At 43.2% G+C, this 24,229-nt stretch overlaps 1 protein-coding gene across 6 annotated transcripts in view; it reads left to right on the plus strand.

Moving 5' to 3' along the window:
* Nucleotides 1-24,229, plus strand: part of LOC120908426 (semaphorin-2A-like) — a 292,853-nt gene that overhangs the window by 62,861 nt on the left and 205,763 nt on the right. For 5 of the 6 annotated variants that reach the window (XM_040319398.1, XM_040319397.1, XM_040319400.1 and 2 more), the window contains one exon: nucleotides 1,835-2,732. The exons of the other annotated variant lie outside the window; for it this stretch is intronic. In XM_040319398.1, coding sequence (XP_040175332.1) covers nucleotides 2,513-2,732 — 220 coding nt within the window. In that variant the 5' untranslated portion in view covers nucleotides 1,835-2,512. The remainder of the gene's footprint in view (nucleotides 1-1,834; nucleotides 2,733-24,229) is intronic. 6 annotated transcript variants of the gene reach the window in all.

Below are 24,229 nucleotides of genomic sequence, written 5' to 3' on the forward strand. Positions count from 1 at the left end.
TTGCGAAATTTAATGTTTGCCGTGCAGAAATTGCAACTAATGTACCTAGTACAGGGGTTTTGCTCTGGCATGCACAACCTCAAAATCAAGGTGAATAGTTTCAAAAATGCATTCAATGGATTTAAAATTTTCTCTTTTGAACTTGTAACAAACAAAAATATAAGAACTATAAATCATTCGTAACCCTCTCTTATAAACTTAAATTGAAAAAGAGAATCATTCTGCTGCTTTAAACTAAAATTAGTTTTCTACTTAATTTTCAGCTTGTGGGGTTTTGTTCAAAACTGTAAAGAGATAATCATACAATATTTTATTCCATTTCCTGGCGACAGGGCGACACTAAAATTAAAGTAATTGTCACATGTGCGAATAGAATTCTATCTCTGTGCTTACTTGCATTTAAAAGCTACATAAGCATATTTTGCATAAATGAAAGACTGTTGTGCACATGTGCACTGTGCAAATATCGTTTCCATGTTGATGATTTCGGATTAAATGCAAAGTGTAATATCGACTCTTTGCAGCTTGACATGAACGCTGCCATTTAACCAAACGGTTCGTTTTTTCCTCCGCACCTGGCTCTGCTTTGATGATGCGGATATTGAAGATTTCATTAGAGAGCATCGCTCCATTGCTACGGCGTCGTGGAGGAAATTCTAATAAGCGTCTGCTCTACCAGCTTGCCTGTGTATCTTTATAGAAAGATTTCTATCAAACCTTAGAACTAATAGTTTCACCACTTCCATCAACTTACGTGCGTACGGGAAGGCAAAGGTAATAGTACCGGAAAGGATGAAAGACACTGACTTCCCTGAAATGGCATCGGCGTGTTGTCGTGCCGGTAGAACGAAAGCTTCGGCACTTCGCCATCAGCGCACGGTACAGCGAAGGGTGTGGGTACGGTAAATAATATGCCCTGTGCCGTGGGCGCCAATCCAGTTGGTAAAAAGAGGTGGAATATTTTATGAAATGATTGCATTTGATTGCATCGCAAGCTGGCGGTGAAGATAGTGAGTGGTTTGAAGGAGCAACACGGAGCGAAATAATGCATTGCCGGCACTGTGTTTGCTCTTTCTCGGGTGCACCCATCGATCGACGGCTTCGGGGCGGTGGTGCGGTCGTTGTGGAATGAGTTCGATTGTTTGGTGCTCAATAATTCCCTCATCACCTGTCATCTACTCGTTACCATCAGCGAGATGCCTCTGCCAATGTGTTTAAGTCGATCGATCAAAATGTTTCCTATGCGCAAATATATATAAAAAAAACGAAGAAACAAAACTAAACGCCAATAGCTACGAATATGTACGGATTTTTCAAGCACTCCATGTCCCGCGGGCTATGTTCACTATTTCTAGTTTTAACTGCAATAACGATGTTCTCCCATCCTTCTCTGTTCTGTACCCACAGGATTTCTCATCAAAGCTGTAGTTTCATCAGGGCCGGAAAATTTGCTTTCCCCATCAAGAAAAGCTGGAAACGGTTTCGCTTCCTCGGAAAGCCTATTTTCCAATCTTATTGAAGTTCCTTTGAATTTTGCAATCGAAAACACTTGCCACTATTTAGATATGAAGCAATCGGTGTCGGCTACTTCTCTGCCACGGATTGAATATTTGATTAAGAAATGTGTGAACTGGATTGCTTGCAAATACGGCTGAATAGCAAATAAATATGTTTTCCACTATTTGATAAATCTAATTTCCTCCGTCGTTTTGCGACAGTTGCTTCGTGGACAGAGTGGTTTCTAGCTGCAGAGCATACCTAGCAAATGTAATTGTAAAACAAACATTTTTTAATCAATATTCTCTCCTTCCAATACGGGTTTCTTCAATTCTAGTGTCTCTCGTGTGCGTGTGTGCATTGTGTATTTGGCCTTAACGGAAACCAACAGCAAAACGGTTTAAAAAGGCAGAAGCAGCATAAATGAAATAATAATAATCATACCCTCCCTCCCCATACTGTCTTATCATTACGTTCGTGCAACGATCATTTATTTATTTGCGAGTGAGAAGAGTCCATTTTGTGTGTTTTGCGATCCTCACCAGCAGCGGCGGGAGAGTGGTGTATGTTTGTGTGTATTATTGCGGTGTAGAGTTCGTGCGTTGTGCGTGTATCGCATTCGCGGCCAGAGGCAAATTTCCACCGCGCGAATAATGATTAGCAGCGTCGGCATGTGCTATCGGTGATGGTCGTTGCAGTTTTTTGTTCAGTGTTTTCTTTTATGCTGTTTGTTTGTGTGCGAGTGAGCGTTTAAATGAGCGATGATAATAAATTGAAAAGGCAAATAAGAGAGCAAAATAATTGAGCAAATAAAATCGGCTGCCCGGAGTCGTTTTGTGAGCGTGGTTCAGCGTTAAATCAGCAGCTCCCCTGCCCCGCGACGGTGTGTGTTGTGGTGCGTTTTGGCAGATCCTTAATAGGGAATAAGCCGGTAGAGGGGGGTTTAAAGCGTGGGGAGAAGGTGTTTCTTATTACGGCTGTTGCTTTTGGGTGCATCCATCCCACACAAAGGAAGATGCTGACGATGATGGCCACAACAAGCAGAACTAGCGATGGCTGGTGGAGGCGGCTGGTACTGACCGTGGCGTTCGTCCTGCTGCAGCTGCTACGGCCCGGCGCAGGTGATTACGAGAACACGTGGAATTTCTATTACGAGCAGCCGTGCTGCGGCAGCGGCCAATCGAACGTCGGCGGGATCAGCATCAACGGTCAGCACCATCTACGACATCACAGAGGTAAGCGAAGCGGCGATGGAGCCAAAGTTTGCTACGGTAATCTACCGATTATTTCTCATTCAATTACGCAGCACTGTGGGTTCTTAAAAATGGGGTTTAATTTACGACTGTGGTTATTTTAAGACGTCAAAGTACTCGGGTGTGGGTGGCGTTTGGCGAACCCAGGGTTCTAATCGAATTTATGTTTTTTGCTGTGCAGCTGCATCCCGATCGTTAATATCGAGAGCATTATCATAAAACTCTTCGTTTTGGGAGTTTAATCACAATGAAAAAGCGACAAAAACAAAACAAAAAAAACACAAATTTTGCGATAGTCAAAATTATTGTTCTTCAACACGCTCTGCCGAGTGCTTAAACAGCACTCTTGCTAGCTTTTGGCTGAGCTCGACGCGATGGTTTTTAATGTCAGAACTGATTTTACGACTCTCGATCGTTAGTGATGAGGAGTGATTTTAGTGTCGTGTGTTTCTCGTTTTGCTTTTCCTTTTGCGGTAATTATTTGCTTTGCCCATCAACCGAACGGGAGATGATAAATCTTCCACTCAAATGACTCGATCGGCTCTGGATGTGGTAGCGATGGGCGGGAGGGTAACCCCCTTGGGATGCTAATGATTTTTCTGTTCACGATTCTGCTTTTTTAATTGGCCGGTTGGCAGCATGTGTTCCCCTTTACCCCCTGGGAAGGAGGAGAATAACTTTTTGGGGCCCATAAAATGAAAACCCACTCGCTCGGAAACTGACGCTCCATTGAAGTGGTGGAGTTTTTTTTCCTTTGTACTCTGTGCAGAGTTGGTGGGCTTTATGTTAGGTTCCTGTCTAAACAATCTTGCAAAAACAGTTGGAAAGGGAATTTGCTTTTGTGATCTATCGATTTTTTTGAAATTTAAGGAAAAAATGAGATAAATGAAGAGAAACATGATTCAACTATATTATACATTTTTGGTGCCGTGACTAGGATGTAATGCATATGTCATGGTCTAAAGGTCAAGGATGTTGATTTTGAAGCTTTAAAAAGTATTTAAAGTTTAACTGAAACGTTACTCAATGAATGCTTCCTTTACTTGCTGCCGTGTTGTTGATCTCAATGCTTCAAAAGCTCTTCGTTTTCCTAGCGAAGGACCCCAACATGTATTCAAAGCTAAGCTTGATTTTTACTTGTTACTTGCTTCATTCAATCACAGCGATGGTTGTCCATTGCGATACACCACGCTAGCTGACTGTGCCGATTCACACCGAAAGCTTTCCCTGTCGAGAACGAACGAACGAACGATCACGTTTACCCTCGTGAGGCAAATTTCAACCTCTCGATGAGGCTGAGTGATATCATAAATTGACCAAAAAGTGTATCACCGCGTTCCAAACCGCCCGCTCGGTGGTTCGTGTCCCGTGCGGAGGAACCGCTTTGGTACGTCGATTGCTTGTTGCTTTCCTACTAGCCCGAGGACAGCGGCAAACCGTCGTACGTACCCGCTTCTGTCCACATGCGCCGTGTAGAGAGCGAACGAGAAACTCCTCGGAACGGTCATGCATATGCCGGGGAAGCTTCGTTCGAACCATCGAGCGTTGGGTGCGCTATCGTTCGGGTGTGTGTGTTTTTTTTTTGTTTGTGTGCAAACGTAACTTTTTTAGATTGGCTGTAAAATTAAAATTTACAACCGATCGTAAAAGCACGGTCATGGTGCGCCGTCCTTTGAGCAGCGAAGGCTTTTTTTGGTGGGTGTATTATCAACACAACACGAAGCACTGTTCGATCGATACGAGAGGATGGGTTTGCTCATGGCTTTGCAGAGGTTTAGTGTTTTTTTCGCTCATGTTTTAACTGATACGGCTAAATTATGATGATAATCGTTGCGTTTTTGAGCAGCTAGAAGTGGATTAATAATTTAGCCTGAACGAGGCGAAGTTTTAGGACTTATGTCTGGGCCTGCTAAAAGCGGGGTATTTATAATTGATAACGAAAGGAAGGAAACCACAATATCCTGCTTTGTGTTGTTTGTAATCGTTCCGGTACGTTAGATAGGCTGCAAATGATGCTATATTGGAGCTGGGCACAAAGAACAATAAACGTGATCATGATTAAGCAATAAAGCACACTGTTTTCGGTTAGAAGTCTTGATAATAAAAAAGTCAAGTATGAAAATTAACAAAAAACGAGAAAAAAAGACACAGAAATTGTGTGGAAAGCATCCGATGATCAATCAGCGATGAATAAATTTTAACAACACTACCCGGAAGAGTGTTATTGAGTTCATGTGCGGCACTCTAAACGACCATTTGATGACCGCTCACAGTGACCGTAGAAGCATCGACAGCACGAGCAAGCAGTTTGCAGTATGGAGGAATATTATGTTGCGGTTGAAATATGTGCCCGCTCGTCGATACACGATGGAGTAAGTACGCCAGCGTTTTATGTCGACGGCTGCAAATTTGTCTCTCCAGCTTGGCTCCAGCAGTGCTGCTTGCTTGGTTGCGTGATTTTCATCTGCCGAGCTGTACCGGCAAAGTGAATCAAATTTCAATTTAGAATCGATTTCTGACGCCTGCTGCTGACTCGTGGCTGACTGACTGTTCCCGATGTGTGCTACGTTTGTGGCAATAGATTTCTAGGGAAGATACATTTTTCTAACATTGCATCCATCTGTTACCGGATTGGACTGTGCCAAACACTGCTGGGGTTGCAACAATTTTGGCTAGAAGAATTTAATTTAATGTATCATTTCAATTTTGTCGTCTTCAAGGCTTACATTCACGCCAAAATCGATTAAACTTGCTTTTTTGCAAAATTATCATGACATTTTAAATTGTTTGTGTTCATTTATGCCATGAGATGGCAAGTTTTTCTCTTTAGGGAAGCTATACGCAGAATAATTGTTGAGGAAATCCCCACTTGTTGAGGATAATTTTTCTAAGACATATGTCATCATAGGTTTTATTGCACTAACTATCTACCCCGGCACGTAGTACCGAACTTAAAGATGTGATGAGAAAATAGTTGCAACCACACGCTTTTTATGCGGAGGGTTTCCTTTTTTTCATTTTCTTTCTCTCTATCGAGCTCCAGCTATTGCTGGTTCACTACACTCACACTCCTGGCCAGAAGGGACAGAAAGAATCGATTCGTTCCGACCTTCAACACCACCGCCTGGTGGTGAGTCAATTTCCCAGGAACGGTTTGGCGACGTTGTTTGTGTCGCATTCAGCATTGGTCCGGCCGGGATGGGCTGGACAGGATATTTGCTTTGGTGACGGTTGGTCCTTGCTTAACTAAAAACCACCCTCAACCGTTTCAACACTTCCGCACGACTTCAGGGTCAGCGATTTGTGTGATGGTGGAGGAAGAAAGGCGGCAATACAAATCGTTGCATCGGGCAACATTAACATCATGTTAAGGATTAGCAATTTTGTTTGGATTTCGACAGTTTGTGCAGGCAAACAAGCGTGCAGCCAGCTGGTGATGGTGATAATTTCCACCAACCCCTATTTCTGTCGACGGGCAAGAAGTACAATACAGGGCGTCCCTCGGTGGTCGTAAAATATTGCTATTAGAACTTTATTTTTTCCTAGTTTGGCACGCACTAGCGTTTGGAATGGAGGTATGAGTGAAAGTTTATTTCATAAAATTACTTTTTCTCTTCGATACGGGAGAAGAGGACTGAGAGGGACAAGGTTTTAGGGCATTGTCACCGGCACCGAAGGCGCTGTGTGTGTGTGTGTGTGCATTGAACTAGAAATGTGTGTTCCCTTTGGTGTGCTCTTGGTGGTGTGCATGAGGCACGTTTCCTGCTGGTCTTTGCCTAAGGACACGTGTCGAAAGAAATATATTGGATTGTTTTGGCATTGGTTTTTTGGGAGTGAGGCCGTTTTCGTTGGCATTGCTTTTTTGGTGCATTCTCCTGTTGCATTCACAGTCGGTTTTTGATAAGGTTTTTTGGGTGTTTTATCTCAAAGTTTGTCGGGAAATCTTATTGAATGGTCACGTGTATTTTTTGTGTAGGACTGATGTACTTTAATTTCCCATTCCCTCTGCTTTAACAGAAGCTTAGCTATCAATTGTCACCGGGTTCTTTTTTGTTCTGCTATGAACCACGAATGCGTTAGCTGTGATTGTGATAATGAAGTTGTCCCGAGAGCTTAAGCACGACTTAACGTCAGACAGCGCCTGTTAGAATGTTGCGTACGTCAATCGCCAATTGCTTATCGATTTTGAGCGTTCTTTTCCGTTACCAGGCCGAAGAAGAGCAACAGCAAAAAATGTCAGGGGATGGGTCTATTAAACATCGATTGTATTCTAAGGACTAAGACGAAGGACGTTTGCAAGCCACACTTTACCGTTATCAACCAACGGCGGTCGGCAACACGGCGCTCCAAGAATAACCAACCCGCACACGCAGCAGCGCGTATCGTAAAAAGCGACTTGCTGCGTGCGGCGGCGGATGCGACTACCCAAACCATTTGGATTTGAGTGGGAATTGAGTCACATCAAGGATTATTGGTACTTACCGTCGTCGCTCGTATAGTCGGCTGTTTATTTCCAGCGAACGCGACTTCTGTCTGATTGCTGACGACGGATACATACGATCGGTGTTGCGTGCTGCTTTGCTATAAATAATATCATTCGTTGTTTGTTATTTTTTTCTTTACCTTCCTTCGGTATCCTTCTTGGAGAGCGTGTAAACAAAAAAAAATGTTAAAAAAGGCCAGTATAAATTGCCCGCACCCTTCGGGTATTTTGTGAACAGCGCGCAACAGCAGCGTGTTGGAACAGTCGATGTAGTTTCGATAATATAATGAATCGAAAGTCCGCTCCTAATGATAGATGGTAGGTTTTTAGGATAGCAAATAATTAACCTCCTTTTAGTGGAAGAAGGAAGGAGATGAATGTTAGTTTTCCATGCTGTCTAGCGAACGTTTTATACTGCTTACGAATAAAAGTCTACCAATGCTTCATAAATTATCACAAAACTATAAATATCCAATAAAAAGCGGAGATCGCGTTGTTTCGTACCCTGGTGATAGAGGCGTCACTGTTGCCTTGGGGAATATTTTAATTAGAGCGATATCATAATTTATCCCAAGGATGATGGCAATCCGGCGTTGTGTACAGTTGTTCAATTGACGGCTGGCGCGATACACATTCCATGGTGCTATTAATCGTGTTGATGATTTATTTGTTCCTCGAACGCTGCAGAGCGAACGTTTTGTACCTTGGCGATGACATACACTTGTGATCGAAATTGTAGCACCACTGGATAAGGTTGCGTGTATGGTGCGTGTGTAAGGGATACACGCAAAAAAGTATCTTGAACGGGTGGAATTTTTAACTCTCGCTTGTTAATTTACGATGGCGCTGGCGTTTCAATTGAAATGGAAAATAAATATTGTTTTAGCATTTTATTTGCTTTGTGATGCGTCTGACCGATAGTTGTTTCACATGCTGACTTGTTCCGTGTTCTGGAAACTGCTACTTAGTTAACGGGTAGTTAGTGGTGCTTGTGATTGTATCTTCATTGACTTGGTAGCATAATTTTACTTATTGGCATATAAATTAGTGTTAATATGTTAACACACATTTTAGGTGTTTTGAACATACAATTTTTTTAATTACTTCATGTATACTTTCAAGATCCTCTTGATTATTTTGATTGAAAATACTCAAAACGTAAAAAACTAAACATAAAAACACATATTCAAGGTACATCATTAAAATAAAGTATTGTTCTATTATACCCACAAAACCAAAATGGATAAAACATGAAAGAGGATGCATAGAACGAAAGACGAGGCAAATTGTATTAACATAACCTACGCTCAACCATCGGATATAGCTCACGCGTACGCTCACATATGACAGTTAACTCTTTTCCTGCTTCGCACAAAGGAGATACGCAAAAAAGGGAGCGATTTCTTCTGCGAAAACACAGCGGTAAAGGATTAGAAGAATGCACGCGCCTTTGCAAACAAGTCGGGGTCCTATGGTTGTGATAATAATCGAGATATACTATTGGCACAGTTTTGTTTTTAAACTATGGCCGTTTCTCATGGTAAACACCGTTGTGCTGGGTTATCTGGTGATGAAATCCATTTTCCCCTTTAGGTTAGGCAGCTCGGTTTTCGTTCAGTGTGGGGATATATTTCCCCCAAACCTCAACACACGGCGTAGTTGCACGCGAACGCATATCTTTGACGGCTCTGTCCGGCCAAAACTGGACCGATTTAGCCCGCTCCAAAAATGTAATCCTGCCAAAAGGCTTGAAGAAGTTGAGAGAGGCAGAGTGAGAGGAATGTATCGTAATAAGAGCCTAGTATATGATTCTGTTTTCAGTCACCTGGTTCTCGCGTACTCCCCAAACGTACACAATCGCTCAGAATAAAATTATGTCAAACTTTCGTCCCCACTAATGAAGGAAACTTCCGGCAGCAGGCTCTTCTTCGGACCGTTTTCTTGGATTTGGATTTTCTCTCCTCTCACCTAAGCTAGATGAACGGTGGAGCCGTGTAGTGATCCCTTTATGATATGCGTGTGACATGAAATAAAAGTGCGAAAACGAGAACTTCCCCACCTGCCTCCTGTCTGCCCTGCTAGCCCTGTTCTCCCCCAAAATCTCACACCGTCCTTAAAATCCCCTCACGTGCCCATTTGCACAGGCAGGCGCAGGAACGAAGCGAGCGCAGAAAAAAGGAGTAAAATCATATTAAGACGGATTTATGTTTTATGTGATTTCATCTTACAGCGGTCGTAGGCATGTTTCACCGTGTCGCTTTTTCGCCCTTTTCCGGCGTGGCACCGCGGTTGGTGTGTGTGAGCAGGAAAGAGTCTTGTGGCCTTTTTGTCCTTCGCCGTATGTTGTCATGCTTTTGACACCTTCAGGCCAGAGCGGTTAGGACTTTAACTGTGTGTGTGTGTGTTTGTGTGCGCCTAAATATGTAGCAGTCGCTCTATCCCCCTTTCGGGTTGGAGAAATTGGCAGAACCCATTACCGAGAGGTGAAGCGTGCGCGCGAAATTACCATTTTGATTTGATTACTTTATTTCTTTCGGTCTGCTCGGGCGGTGGCACGACGGCGTGTGTATGCCGGGGGAGGCAGAACGCCGTCGTGGACAGGGCAATCGGACTTCGGTAGAGATTTGTATTCCCTTACTTTCCATAGGCTGAATTCATATTTTGGCGAATAAATACTTGACACGCAGCAGATTCATACTTTTGCGACTCATTTTTTTGTAAAATTTTGTAGTTTTTTGTTCACTGTTTCGATGAATACGAACGTTTAGCACACTTGCTACAAGCACTATCAATTATTTGAAGTTAGATTGAAATTAAAGAGGAAAGCTTAATACATTTCAATGCTTTACGCCTTTTGGACTGATGTTTTAGTGTATTTCTACAGCAAATTAATACAAAAACTACCAATTTATTCAACCCTACAATCAATGCAAATAAATTATACCACCAAATGTGTTATGTGTGTGCCGAGCTGTGATGAAAACATTATGCCAATGCTTGGCTCTTGTTCTGCGAGCGCATGTTGACATGTTTGAAAACAGTTCGCTTCGGTTGTCGCTTTATGTTGTCGTTGCCGGCAAATATCATATACAACCATCATCGTCGGCGTGGAACTTCATACATAATATGCACTTAAAAAAGGATACTACATGACGTTAAAGCACGCTGTCGAGATTTCTTTACACACACACATACACACACATAAACACACACTGCTTTGTGGTAACCACCGTCGTAGCGCAGGTAAATGGAAATTTATTAACCCCGAGTGAAAGTGCGCTGACAGAGGAGTGCCGTCGGCATGCTGCCAAATAGCGGAACGGCGTGAGATGGTGCCGAAGAAAGTGGAAAGATTTTCTTTCATTCCTTTTTTTGAAGCGTTTTTTTCCAACCAGCTCACAAACATCGAGAGAGGAACGCTCGCTCGTGTGTGTGTGTGCTGTTTCATGTTCGTTCAGTTTTTTTTTTGCAAGTCGTCGGCATTTTGGGCGCTCTTGCTTGTTTTTCTTTCTTTTTTTCCCTCCGCCGGCATGCGTTTTAGGGCCGCCGTGTCGTATACGCGATGCCAATAAATTTTAATAACAAGAAATGATTTTATTAAAATAAATGTAAATTTAGACATAAATATTGCTCTCGTGTGCATGAAACCGCTCGCGGTCCGTGGTGTGCCGTCGTCGTTGCTCGTGGGCCAGAAGGCGTTGAAGTAAAAATAGCGTCACTAGAGATTGTTGTGCGAAAAGGCGGGAACGGCAAAATTATTCCACTACAACGAATAATACGGCCCGGCGACACGCGAAAGGTATGTGCCGTGGGCTTCCGTTGGTTGTTCATTTCAATCTTCTGGGGTTGGCGGGGGTTATTGTTGTTGCTGTTGTTATTTCATGAAGTTGATGAAAGCTCAAGACGTCTTAGGGACGTGACGCTCGCGGTACTTCGGCAGCAAATGAGCGGGTACGCACTTGAATTCGAGCTTTCCAGTGAAAGGAACAGTTCCGTCAGCAGTTTGCTGAACCGAGATTACCTTCGTGCGGAGGTTCCCATTTTTTCTTACTAATACTAAAACGCATTCTCTCGATAGCTAGAATGGGTAACATTTTCTACCAAAAAAAAAAAAATGCTTAGTATAAAAGATTTGGGCAATATTTTGTGTCGCTTTGCCGCAGAATGAAACGAGCGTTTTGGCTTGCGTTTGCTTGCGTTTTGTCTGCTGCGAGCAGCGACAGCGTCTATGCAGAGGAATCAATTCAGCTTACGCCTTGCTATGATCGCCGACAAAAGTGGATCGCTGTTTGCTGACAACCGCTGGCGAAGGTAGCGAAACATTGCATGTGAATACGTCCTGTAAGAAAAAAAGAATAAAAAAACAGTGACGGCAAAACCACAGATGCCAAACCTCTTGTAATATGCGTTTCATCTCCCGCTTTTTTGTCCTTGAAGTAGATTTAATGCATCTCTGTTAGACTATTGCCTTCTGCTGCACAGAAGAGATGCTGAAAATAAAGGAAAATGATATCTTTATTAGTTTGAACTGATCCAAAAATAAGCAGACAAGCGATTTCATATCCTCTACACGCTGTTTGCCGTCGGTGAACGGCATACCGTGAAAATATAACTTTTTTTTTTCTTCAACTTTTGGACTAGCGTTGCTGAATGAATGATAGCGATGACGTTGTCTGTATGTTTATTTGTTTGTGTGTGTGTCTGTTTTTCTCAATTATGCTTTGATATTTAGCTGCATGCGTCGCAATATTGACAAACCTTTCCCAACCGGTCTCAATGCGTACGACAGAATGTGAAGCCGTCAGAAAAGGAAAAACGCCAAGAAATTAGACTTCTTACACCTGTCACCGGTTCAAGCCCTTAATCATCTGTTCTCCATTTTCATATGCCGTGTTTACCATTGTGCTGTGGTGCCGTTTGATCTCTTCGTCCGCGCTTACCTTGGAGGAGTTCCCATGCCGCCTTCGGTTGCGCACAGTTTACCCATAATTTTGTGCCGACTTTTTGGTGGCAAGCGTGTGTCTCAAACCCACCGTGGATAGACCTTATTTCCTGGGGATCTGTGGTTTGATGGTTTTGTGCGTTTTTCTGTATATTTCCGTCTTTTCAAAACACGCAAAAGAAAAAGTGAGAAGACACCAAACCGGGACGGCAGAGTATCGTTCTCGTGATGAGTCGTGGCCGCCCGTACCCACCCCAACTCACGCTCGGCAGGCTCCTATCACCTTGTTCGTGCAGTCGTAATGAAGTCATCATGCCAATGGCTAACACGGTTGGCTAACTTCCCGACGGCAGAGCGCGCACCTTTTCGGAGCCGAGACGACTTTGAGTTAGTTAGGTTTCGTTGCATGTCTTAATTTAGTGTTTTCGTAATGCTTCCTAGAATTTTTGGGCCCTGTATGCTTCTCTCTATCTCCCTCTCTCTATCTCTCTGCCTATTGCTCTTCATGATGGTTTGGCCTGTGTAAGAGTCCAAAACGGATAGACGAAACGCGCAGAACGTGAAGCTTAAGCAATCTGCCGCCACCGTCCCGGGGCGATTTGTTGAGGCGCAACGACGTGTACTGTTTTGCAGAATTTACTGAGCCCGGAGAGCTGTCAGTTCTCGCCAGCCAACAGCTTAACCGCATCTGTCGGAAGAAGGGAAGATTTGTAGGTTACAAAAATGTACGTGTGTGTGTGTGTGTGTAGGACCACGAACAGTCCGAACAGAACTTTGGCTGGGCTCTTCACCAAATCCGCGTTCAGACATGCACACACATACCTCCCGTTTGCGTGGAGAAGATCTTTCATCGTGCAAGGCCGACGGGATTGTAGGAAACACCTTTGAAGGCGTCTGCTTCCAAGGAGCACCCACCATTTGATGGGGAACTCTACGCCACCAAATGGCAAACGTATTAATTAGTGTCTTGTTTCTCCAAAACTCTGGAGCTCCTCTTGCCCTAGCTGGTTCTGCAGAGGTGGTACTTTAGTGGTGTTTGTTTTTTGGTGGTCGGGCGCTTTTAAATCGGTTGATTGCTTGCTGCTACGTCGGTAAATTTAAATCGAAACTATGCTTAACTACTGCTACAGCTATAGTTGGGTGTTGGAACTCGGGGTTTTTTTTAGGACTTGGTTCGTCAGTGTGTAGAGTCTCTCAGTTGCAGTTGAGGTTGTGCTGAACGACCGTAAATAATTGCTACTTTAGTTGAAGCTTTCGGGGCGGGTTTCGGAAGTTGGCTTTGCGCTATCCAGAGAGATGTGGAACGGTTAAAGATTGGATGACTGCAATTTTGGAGCTCAAACAGAACCTTCATTTGAAACCGGTCTTAGTCGATGTTGCAGATGATGGTACATAGCTCTTGTTCTGAGTTTAAAATCCTTAAGTAATAAAACCGTTCTCAGTTACAATTATGGAGTCAAGTTGGTTTGTATAAAAAAAGCCAAACTTTAGAATTTATAGAAACAACAGCCTAAGTTTCATGTTAAAAATCATCAACTCCTCTGCGCTCCCATTCTATCCCATTTGCTTCCCAGGCAGAATTGCTATGATGAATTTTTCACTCGAATTAGGCTTCCTTTCCATGAGCGTTGCTACCATTTTCGTCGGCCATAATGCACCGACGGTAAGATGCGTGTGTGCGACAGCTACACCAGCCAATACACTCAAACACCATTAGGAAGGTGTTTCTGTGTTTTGCACACTGATGAACCTTTGGACGAGGGTTTTTTTTTTGGTTGTGCTAACAAGCTGAGACACTTCGAAGGGAGAAGGAAACCGTTTACTTTGGGCAAACACGCCCCATACGCAAAATGTGTATGTGTGTGTGTGTGTGTGGTGTTGTCCCACGAGTTTCCTCCGATTGGAAGCGACCGAGTAGCCCGGGATCCGTCTAACAAAAGGGAAGGCCGACGTACGTGTGCTGAGGGCTCTTTATGCAGCTTCATGCACACACTCCAACACCGTGGGCTGCACCAATGCCGAGAGAGTGCATCATTGGCGGCAATGAAGGTGTGTGTTGTACCTCCTTCTTGAAGGTATGTGTATGGGTATGTGTGTGTGTGTGTGTGTGTGTGTACGGGGCGATTTTTTTTTGCTTTTCTCTGTGGTCGATGACGAAAGGATGGAAGAGAACAAATTCGCATCCCTCCATCAATTGAGCCGCCCGGATCTATCGATGGGGCGTAGAGAAACACTTGAGCGAACATGGTTGCCCCTGTGCCTAACCGAGCCAGCCAACCAAGTGCGTGTTTGTGTATGTGTGTTGTGTGGTTCACTTTCATTGCCTTTTTTTGTAATTGTGCTATCCTTCCTGTGCTCGCAAACCGGGGAAAGATGCTATCCTTTTTTACCATTTTTTGCTCACACACATGCTCACTCAAATGAAAGGGAAATTTCTGCACTTGCTGTGAATGTTTCTAGAAAAAAAAATACACACATACTGAGTGTGTATGTGTTTGTGTATTTGGGTCTTGTTTTACATGATCCAGCACCTCCCTTTCGGCTGGAGATTTTTTGTTGTTGTTGTAACCGGTGGAAGACGATGCGATTTTTAATTTTCATTGGCAGATGGAGTGAAATTTGCACACCACCACTACCACCACCACAACGCAGGAGGCTGCCAGAAGGGGTGGTATGCACTTAAGCAAGCCGGCTGCATTGTTTTTTATGCATGTGTATGTGCATGCGTATTTGTATGGTGTGCATCCTTATGCGTCCATAATGGCTGCCTGGGGAAGAAACGATGTGCAAAACCGTGCCCAATATAAGCTTGTATTTGTGTGTGTGTGTGTGTGTGTGTGTGTGTGTGTGTGTGTGTGTGTGTGTGTGTGTGTGTGTGTGTGTGTGTGTGTGTGTGTGTGTGTGTGTGTGTGTGTGTGTGTGTGTGTGTGTGTGTGTGTGTGTGTGTGTGTGTGTGTGTGTGTGTGTGTGAGTTTCATATATTTTTCTTTTTTTTCTTTTCGTTTTTGCGTCAAGAAAAGCCTTCAGCTGTAGCCCTGGTTCCGCCACAGGCGGGCCGAGAGTGGGAGCGCTTTTAAGGATTCTTGTCACCGTTCGGGTCTAATGCTTGAACCTTACTGGCTACCGGTATAATGGTGTGTATGCTGGCGGAAGGTAAGGTGGGCTTAAAAAAAAACTGCCATCAAGCTTCAATGTGTACGTGGGTATGTCTTCCACTCCAAAACGGGTGCGCACCAATAAGGGAAGGGAAAACAGTGCCTACCGGTGATGGATGGAGACGACAGTGTGCGAGCTCCCGATTTAATGGCCGCCAATGTGTGCAAGGAGCAGCGCGTACCAGGGAAACGTACCAGTCAGCATAATGCGCCAAGGCTTAGAGAGGGTTCAAAACTGGCAAAGTGCTCTTGAGCGCGGCTGTGAGCGAAGTGTGAACGAGTAAAAATCGCACACACGACAGTGTTTCTTTTTCTAAAGGGAGTGCAACAGAAAAAAAAAGAGGAAACAATGGAGTCCAGCCAGACAAGAATTCCGTTTTACGCCATTTAGATTTTTTCCTAACCTTCCCCTACCCCTGCACCATTTTGCAAGGGGGGGGGGGGGGGGGCACTGGCTTGTTGTGTGGGTGGAAAAGTAGGGATTTTTCACGCCTCGTGTGAAAGAGTGTTTCATTGTGGTGTCTGTCGCACCCGAAGATGGCGATGGGTCTAATGTGAAACAGTGGAATGTCCCGCGTAGTGCTTGCACAGAGGTGAATAACATACACACAGGGACACGCGTATGACATGGTGCACAGGGGGGAGGATACGATGGCGCGCGGTCAATGCGTCACAATGGCACGGGGGATGTACATACCCGAAAGGCTTACCAACCCTGTTTTTTTTTCTTCTTTGCGTGAATTGCACACCCTTTACAAGGTGACACGTGTCCATCTCGTACCTAACCGTAACATTTGCCAATCGTCGCTGTTTCCGCGTCTGTCGCTGGTAGTGTAGTTAGATGCCGCTTGAGTGTGTATCCGGCTTGGCTCCGCCTCGGTTGGATGTGCCGAGGGCAAAACAAAACACGCTCCAACAGGCCTGTCTTAGCGACAAGTATTCATCTCATTTCCCGTTTTTTTTCATTACTGTATGCAAAGTCGTATGTAAAATTGTTGGAGTATTTTTGATCAAATGTAAATAAAGTGTTGGTGTGACAAATACATAAGGTGACGGAGGCGCGTTTTCGGTAAATTGTAGTACTCAAAATGGCGCACCCTGCTTAACAAAATTGTATAATGAGTGGTAATAGCTTGTAATCGAAACACTCTTTCCTTATCTCTATTATGTTTGTATTTTCGTACATGTAACAATTATTCCCTCCTTGTTTGTTTAAGCTAGAAAGCTGAAATTTCACCATACCAAGAAAATAGATTTATCGTCCAGGTTGTATATCCCATACCCTTATCTGTCATATTTGATATCACAGTTTTATTACATTCCTGAATATCGTTTCAACTATTTTAAACCTTTTATATCCAAATGTTTGCGCTTCAGTGTAAAACTTCTATCTAACACGAGCTGATATTTCTAAAAAAAATCGATGTTGTAAGGTTTGAGATTTGAGATTTGAGTGTGACTCGTTGTTATGTATGGAGTGATGACATCATTTCAACAGGAAAGTGTCAAACTCCATATAATAAAAAAATGGTTTGAATTCTAAAACACTCATTTTTGGTATTTTGTTACATTGCAATGGCAGAATTACTGTTATCTAATGATTTACTGAGTTGCATGGACAATATGTTCGATTCTGCACTTCGTTGTTGTTGACGGTAGCTCGAGGATTAGCTTACATACAATTTGTTCAGTAAACTCTGAGCACTATTGTAGAATGAGTGTATTTTCTGCTTAATGTTGTACTGCATAAACTTTGACAAGAGTTGACAAACATTGACAAGAGTTGTTATGACTCTTTATTTATATCCAATGTTTTTGTGCTATTTTTGAATAGATTCTCATTGTATAATAGCATTGATGAATATATATATTTTATAGTTTCAATGAACGTTTTGTTTTATTTGTACTCATGAGTTGATATCTATAAATAAACATCCCATCCCATGCCGGGTTTCTATCGCTTTCAAACGATGCATTGATATAGAAAGTGTGCTCCATAAAAAAGAGCTGCACATATTATTGATTTATTTTTCTCTGATGGTTGCCTGTGCTAAATAGAACGACCCTCATTCTCCTTCCAAGGATAGAGAAAACGCTCAAAAAGTAACAAATTCCCGTATTCATTCTTTGGCCTCACTTTAATGTGAGCACACAACTAAAAAAGACAAACACAAACACACGAACGACAGCACAAGATGACCTCGTAACGTAACTTTGGAGCTCGCTGGCCTTTTTTGCTTCCCCTCCCATGTCTATTCCGGACAGGACTCAAACAAATAAAGAAATAGAAACAAAAACGGAAACAAAAGGGGGGCCTACTCGTAATCCGTAAACGGAGCAAAAGCGAACAAAAAAGTTTGTTGTGCTCTGCTAGCTTTCTGGACAAAAAAGGACATGTCGTCCGTTGTGTTGCGTTGACCCTTTGGTTCCCTATTGCAACTATTTTTCCGCGGTTCGACGCGGAAGATGCACAAGGTCTCGTTCGGTCTCTTTCCGCTTTTGGTGTGGTGGACAGCGCATGGCTTTCGAAGTTGAAAAAAAAAAAGAGTTCCGCTCCTTTGCCGTTGTGCAATTGTGCCCGTTGACAATGGTGCTGACCATGGTCGAGCCTGCAAGGACATTATTGACGGAGGCACATTCGGTACGGCCGCGAGAGAAGGGTGAATGTGGCGTTTTCGCCCCTCTTGTTGGCGTCTTCTAAAAGGGAATGCCATCGGTTCCTTTGTTCTACCGGGCACACGGGACGGACTATGGTAGGAATTATTGCACACGAGGAAGTCATTCCACGGTGCACAAAATCGATGACCCACTGTGTTGGTCCAGTTTATCCCCCCCCCCCCCCCCAGTGCTGGGTGGATGAGTTCTTTCCCCGTACGGTATGGCTTACCCGTCCGTAGAAAATGTTGTCCCATTGTAAGTATTTATTGAACGAATGGACGTACACAAAGCTGCCGCTCCATTGGTTCTGTGAACAAGGTTTCCAGTCCCAGTTTTCGCTGCGAACGAAGATAGTGTCCTCCGATAAAAAAAAACGGGAAGCAGCGACTAATGGCACGGTGCGCTCTGGAGAGTGCAGGAGTTTTCGTATTCCCTTGCCTCATACTGTTTCCGTTAGCGACCACTTTGACCCGAAAGCTCTACTGCCTTCCACTAATGGATTGACTTGACATTAAAGCTAGCCGGGAGCGGAAACACTGGATGATGCTGTGGTTGTTGTTGCGGTCGGTGGTGCCGTGCTTCCCACCTACAACATCGTTTCCCTTTTCGAACGTGGATCAACTCTCCCGACAGTCAATCAGTGAACTGAAGGGACCAGTCAGTGATGTCGTTAGTTTCAGTGCTTGCAGAAACTAATGCCGCGACGCAGCGCGGAGATGAATCGTTCCCGGATGACAACGCGAGACGCGAAACGACATGAAACTGATGTGCGCACCCCGCATTGAGAGCACTGCGAATTGCGAGTGAGACAGTGCGACGTGAAACGCATCAATTGCACTGATGTGCCAATTAATTTTGATTGATTTATGCATCGCGGGCATACGCGAATGCGCGCACACCGCCACCGGAGGGAAAGGAGGATCACGCTGATACTGATGAGGAGACTGATAGTGTGCGCAACGGGTGAGATCGGGACAGCGGTACTGCACGGCCGGCCAGCGTTGACAGGGTAGATATGTTTGTATATATTTTTTAAATAATGTGTACGTCCAAAGAGTTGACTTCAAATGGTGCGCCATGATGCGCGTGCCAATTGCTTTGCAGACACGATGACATATGGATGGATGGGTGCGCACTGTATGTGTACTCGACTCACGTCAACGCGCTTCCGCAGTGGCTGTGGATGATGGGTTTACATGAGTAGATTAATTGAAAGTTAATTGGGCGACAGGCTCGCTGCTCGGAATGTGTGATGAGTTACACCGTTTGACGGGCCAGTTTGGAGTCGAATTGTACGAAGTAAGTTCAACTGCACGGACTCAATTCAACAGATAGGCTATCATTTCTACGAAACAAGAATTGTTCTATCTACAGTACCACGCACACATAATCTACAAGGCGCAAAGCAACACCCCGAAATTCAATGAAAAGAGACGCGTGAGTCACGCAACGCCGGTCGTGGTGAGTTGATCTTCGACCGGAGCGAATTTCGTGTCAACTTTCGGTTCCAAAAGCTGCACTATCGGGGAACAGTCATCAGTTGAACTATTTTTACATCCTTCTAGTTCACTACTTATCACTCCGCTCCGGTGGTCAAATGTCGTCCAGCAAGCTATATTTAATGTATATCCCCTGAGGGTTGCATTTTTAGACTGTTACTCTACACTTTGGATCGCTAGGAAATACATATCGAACTGTATCGATTTTTTGGATGGCTCACTTCGAAGGCTTTCAAATAAAATATCCTCACGGAGTGGGTCAAACTGGACCAGTTGGTACTAAAATTGATTATGTTTTATTCACCATCACGTGACTGGCTATATTTTTCATGCTCACCTGCAAAGAACGGCAACCACCCGGCGGGGGTCTAATCTACGCGTTACCTCACAAAAAAGTTCGAACGTTAAATCGAATCGAAGCCAAACGGGCCACTTTTTATTTCACGATTGTTGAACAAACTAATTATAAATGAAAAAAAGTAACGACTCAATTCGACCACTCGCCTGTAGATAGGGAGAGCCTTTGGTGGGGGAATAATATCGGAACTTGAAGGAGAATGCTACACTCACAGACACTTCTCGGGGTCGGGATAGGCTTTCCCAATGCAAGGCTTGCAAGACAACACGGGCCAACGGGAACTTCGATTTTTTCCTGTGTGTGCTTTTTTCACGTCCAAACAACGTTTCCGACGCAGCGCGTGTTTTGTTGTTTTTAGATAGACATTGTAGTAGAGCCACGCAACTTACGGCCCTATTTTTTCACTGTCCATTGGCGATGGTGAGCAGTGGCTAAAAGGTAGATAAGTGGCAACGCCCGCTATTGTGTGGCATTTAGACATAATTAGCATATAATGACGGTTTGAGGATGGACATTTATTTTTAATCCTCTTGCACCTAATATAGCGTGGGGCGGCTAGCCAACCGGCTTGTCAAAGCAGGGTTAGCGTTGCTAGTCGTTGTTTACTTTTTGATGGGATTTCTTTTCTTTTTTTTTTGCTGCTGCTGGCTTGAATGTGTTGTGAGAAGCATAATAGACGCATTATATTTTAATGGGTCGAAAGAAATGTTGTTCAAGTTGTGGTTTTTCTTTGCTGTACTCGCATAAGCGATTCTAGATCGATCCATAATGATGTTATTTTAGCTTTAGGATAATATAACATTTAAACTTGTGTTTTGTAATAGTAAATTATGAAACTATCGAGTTTAGTTTACTTTTAGATTTTATTAGGTTCATTAGGATACTTGCCATTAGCACAACAAACCGTTGTCGGTCTAAGTTTATCTAAACTCTTTTACTGGTTGGCGTTCGATGGTTATGATAAACTTATTTTAGAACCTCTAAAACATTGTCAATGACAGCTTCGTAGTGACTTGGCTCATTTCAGGTATTTGTTGCTATAACCGTGTTTCTGTTTTATTATTTTGTCAAATAAATATTTGATTTCAATAAAGAAAAACATGTCATGATAGTAGAGAAACCATTCCAGGATTGATCAAATATTGGATATTATGTTTTTAATATGGCAAATGTAGTAAATAAACTTATGATTTTACTTTTCTCTTGAATCGTGTAATATTCAAAACGCGTATAAGGTCATCTCTCGAGGCATTAGCCAACATCATCTTGCATTATCAAATATTTTGTCAATACATTAATTTGGATTGGTCACGAGTGCCTACTAAAGGTTACCAAAACATCGATGGAAGTAAATGTTGGATTAGATGTCCCAGGAACATTGTATTTGTCAAAAAACGGTAAATTTGTTAAGTTCATCTTGGTTAAAGCTGCGGTTGCTCCTAGAACGTTTCCCCATCCAAATCATGCTCTAATGGCAAAAATCATGTCAGTAAAATGAAAATGAGAAAATTGAAGCTAGTCGGGCCCATTCTGTCCTACATCTCCTTTATAGAATTTAATGACTATCGGCGAATTCCACTGAAACAGCTCTTTAGCCTTCAGATGATCCGGCAAATAATTGCTCTTTTTACCGTACGAAAATAATGATCATTAATCCTCATTTTTCCCACAGTCGTGCAGAGCACACACTTCGCAAATAGTGTGTGCGTGTGCATCGTTATCATTTTGTCTCGCTGATTTAAAACCAATTTGCTCCAAAGCCCATTTCCCGCAAATGCACCAAAACCAGCTCGACAAACGCTCGTGTATGCTTTCGCGCCACTTCTTAGGCAAAACATTATCGTATCAGAAAACCACGACCCAGTAGTGCCCGCGGACCGCGTTTCCACCGTTTCCGGCGGAACCGCAGCGTCCTAACGGTTGTGTTGATTGTTTCGATCGATTTCCGGTTTCGGCACTAATTGAAACTTATGTTTCCCGCGCCCGGGATAACAGGGGACTTGGCGGCGGCCAAATGCATTGCCCGTGGCATGGTGGCGCATCAGACCTTCTGGTGCCAGACGGTGCTGGTCCTGCGAGATCATCGGCACAATCGTGCTGCGAGTTGAAAATTAATTTCCAACAGCAGCAGCAGCAGCAGCACAGTGTGTATGTGCGCTCGGAGTTGGTTTTTGTGCGGTGGCGTTGCCGCGGAATCGCCAATATTGGACGCTGCAAATCAACAGTTGCATTAAGCGCCACTGGACCAGAATCGGTCGGTCGGGGCACAGTTCGTGCGAGCAACGGTGCTACCTCGAGCCCGGGTCTCATTTCACATTTCGGGATAATTTTCCTGCTGCAGGACGACCTCACCCACGTCAAATTGAATCGGTTTTGGTTAGTGCGTGCGTGCGTGTGTGTGATACTGATTATCGCTCGTGTGTTCGATTCCCTTTTTTAACGTGAAGAAGAAACATTGAACGTGCGTTACCGAGTTGGAAATGGCCCGGCTGTGTACGGCGTTCGCTCTCATTTGCATCCAATTTAGGCACAAGACCATCGCTCGCCGGGCCCATTCGTTGCATCGAATTGCACCGTGGTATGCGCGTTGTGAGTTCTTGCTCGGAGTGTAATTTAACGCGATTCTGGTAGGTGCTCTCGGCACGGAGACCGGGCTATTGAGATGGAAATTAATTTTACAGCAATTAAAATTATTCTTCACGAATATTTCACCACTTGATGTTACTGCAGGTGGTGCTGATTGGTATGGAGGAAGTAGGTTTCCAGTGTGTTGGTATTGATTTTGAATACCATGCCGTAAATCCTCGTCTGCGGGACATACGGATACTGTTCAAAAGTGCTTTAATTGCAATTCTTTGGTTGGCTATAAATAGAGAAAAATCATTATCGTTATTGCATCAGGTTTATCTGTATGTGAGCTAGTTCTTTCACTTGTTCTTGATGTTCCTGTATAAAGAGTAGAGGTTCTATATTAATGCAATTTTTATGACGATACCTTGATTTAACTTCTTAAACATTAAAACATTAAATTTGTTTTTTGAATGGAATATAGAAAACATTTCATTGTACTGATAATCGTTTGTTTTGTGTTTCTTTTCAGGTATGTCCATAATTTCCCGGAAGTTCTCTCTCGGAACTCTTACTCTCACATTGCCTTGATAGTCCGTGAGTAAGTTAGTTCAGCGAAACAATCATCTCTGTGCTGCTATTGCTTTTGCACTCGGTTAGGCCATCCTCATCGCAACCAATTCATCAACAACATGCAATTAACAGGTTCTTCTGTTAAATCGATTCGTTTTGTCTCTCCTTGCTTCGCATCCTTTCCTTATCATCATGGTGTGTAAAAAGCGTAACATTGATGCTTGCTGTATGGGTAACACACACAAACTGAGATAGATAGACGGAGAAAAAAAAACGGAATAAAATAAATCCACACGGCTTCATGACAAGAACAACTTTTCCTATTACATTTTGCTCCGGTGGAGCTTGGGCAAACGCTTCCCCGCGGGAACAGAAACCAACAGCGCGTGTCTCCGTTGCCGTAGACAATGCGTTTAATATATATGTATTAATAACTTTTTGCGAGTAAAAAACAGTACTATAGAGGTGAAAAGTTGCTCCACTCGGGCTCATTCGCAAACCTGGTTGACTAAAGCGGCGGCTGGATGTATAGGGTAAATGTACCAATAGTGGTGCAATTTGTAGTGGTACCGATGTGTTTTAATGGATTTAAAGTGTCAGGAAGGATAATTTCTGAATATTTTAACACATAGCAATTGGAATATGTTTTATCTACGCAATCACAACCATTTTTATCATGAAATACATCAAATTTACGAAAAAATACATATTTTTGTGACTGCTTCGTTGTACCTATAATGGTGGTATGGTTCCTATAGTCGTCGTATTGTGTTCCTATAGTGGTGGTAAACAAAGATGCATCAAAAACGGTGTATAATATCAATAAAACTTAGTTTCGAAGCTGTTTACTTATAAATAGCAAGGATTACTGCCATAATATAGGTTTCTTGCGTAATTTGATCGTAAAACAATGTATAAATTTAATCAATGAAACTATTGACTAAAGTACTGCATCACACCTGTCATCAACCTACACCCGGAAGAGTGTGCTTGATTTGAAGTCAATTTTTCATTCAGCCATATAAGCGAATTTTGGCCTGTTTTTGGTAAATTACCTACATAAAACTCATTTCTGTTGCTTATTTTAGTGAAAACAGTACGACATGTCAAAAATGTCCTCGACAAAATCTAAAACGACCTGTTTTTATTGATTTTATAACTATAACCACTATAGGAACATGCCTGTTTTGTGTACCTATAATGGCACTATGGTAAAAAACACTCAAAAATGCATAAATATGGT

The sequence above is a fragment of the Anopheles arabiensis genome, chromosome 2 (assembly GCF_016920715.1).
Source record: "Anopheles arabiensis isolate DONGOLA chromosome 2, AaraD3, whole genome shotgun sequence".
Classification (NCBI taxonomy): Eukaryota; Metazoa; Arthropoda; class Insecta; order Diptera; family Culicidae; genus Anopheles; species Anopheles arabiensis.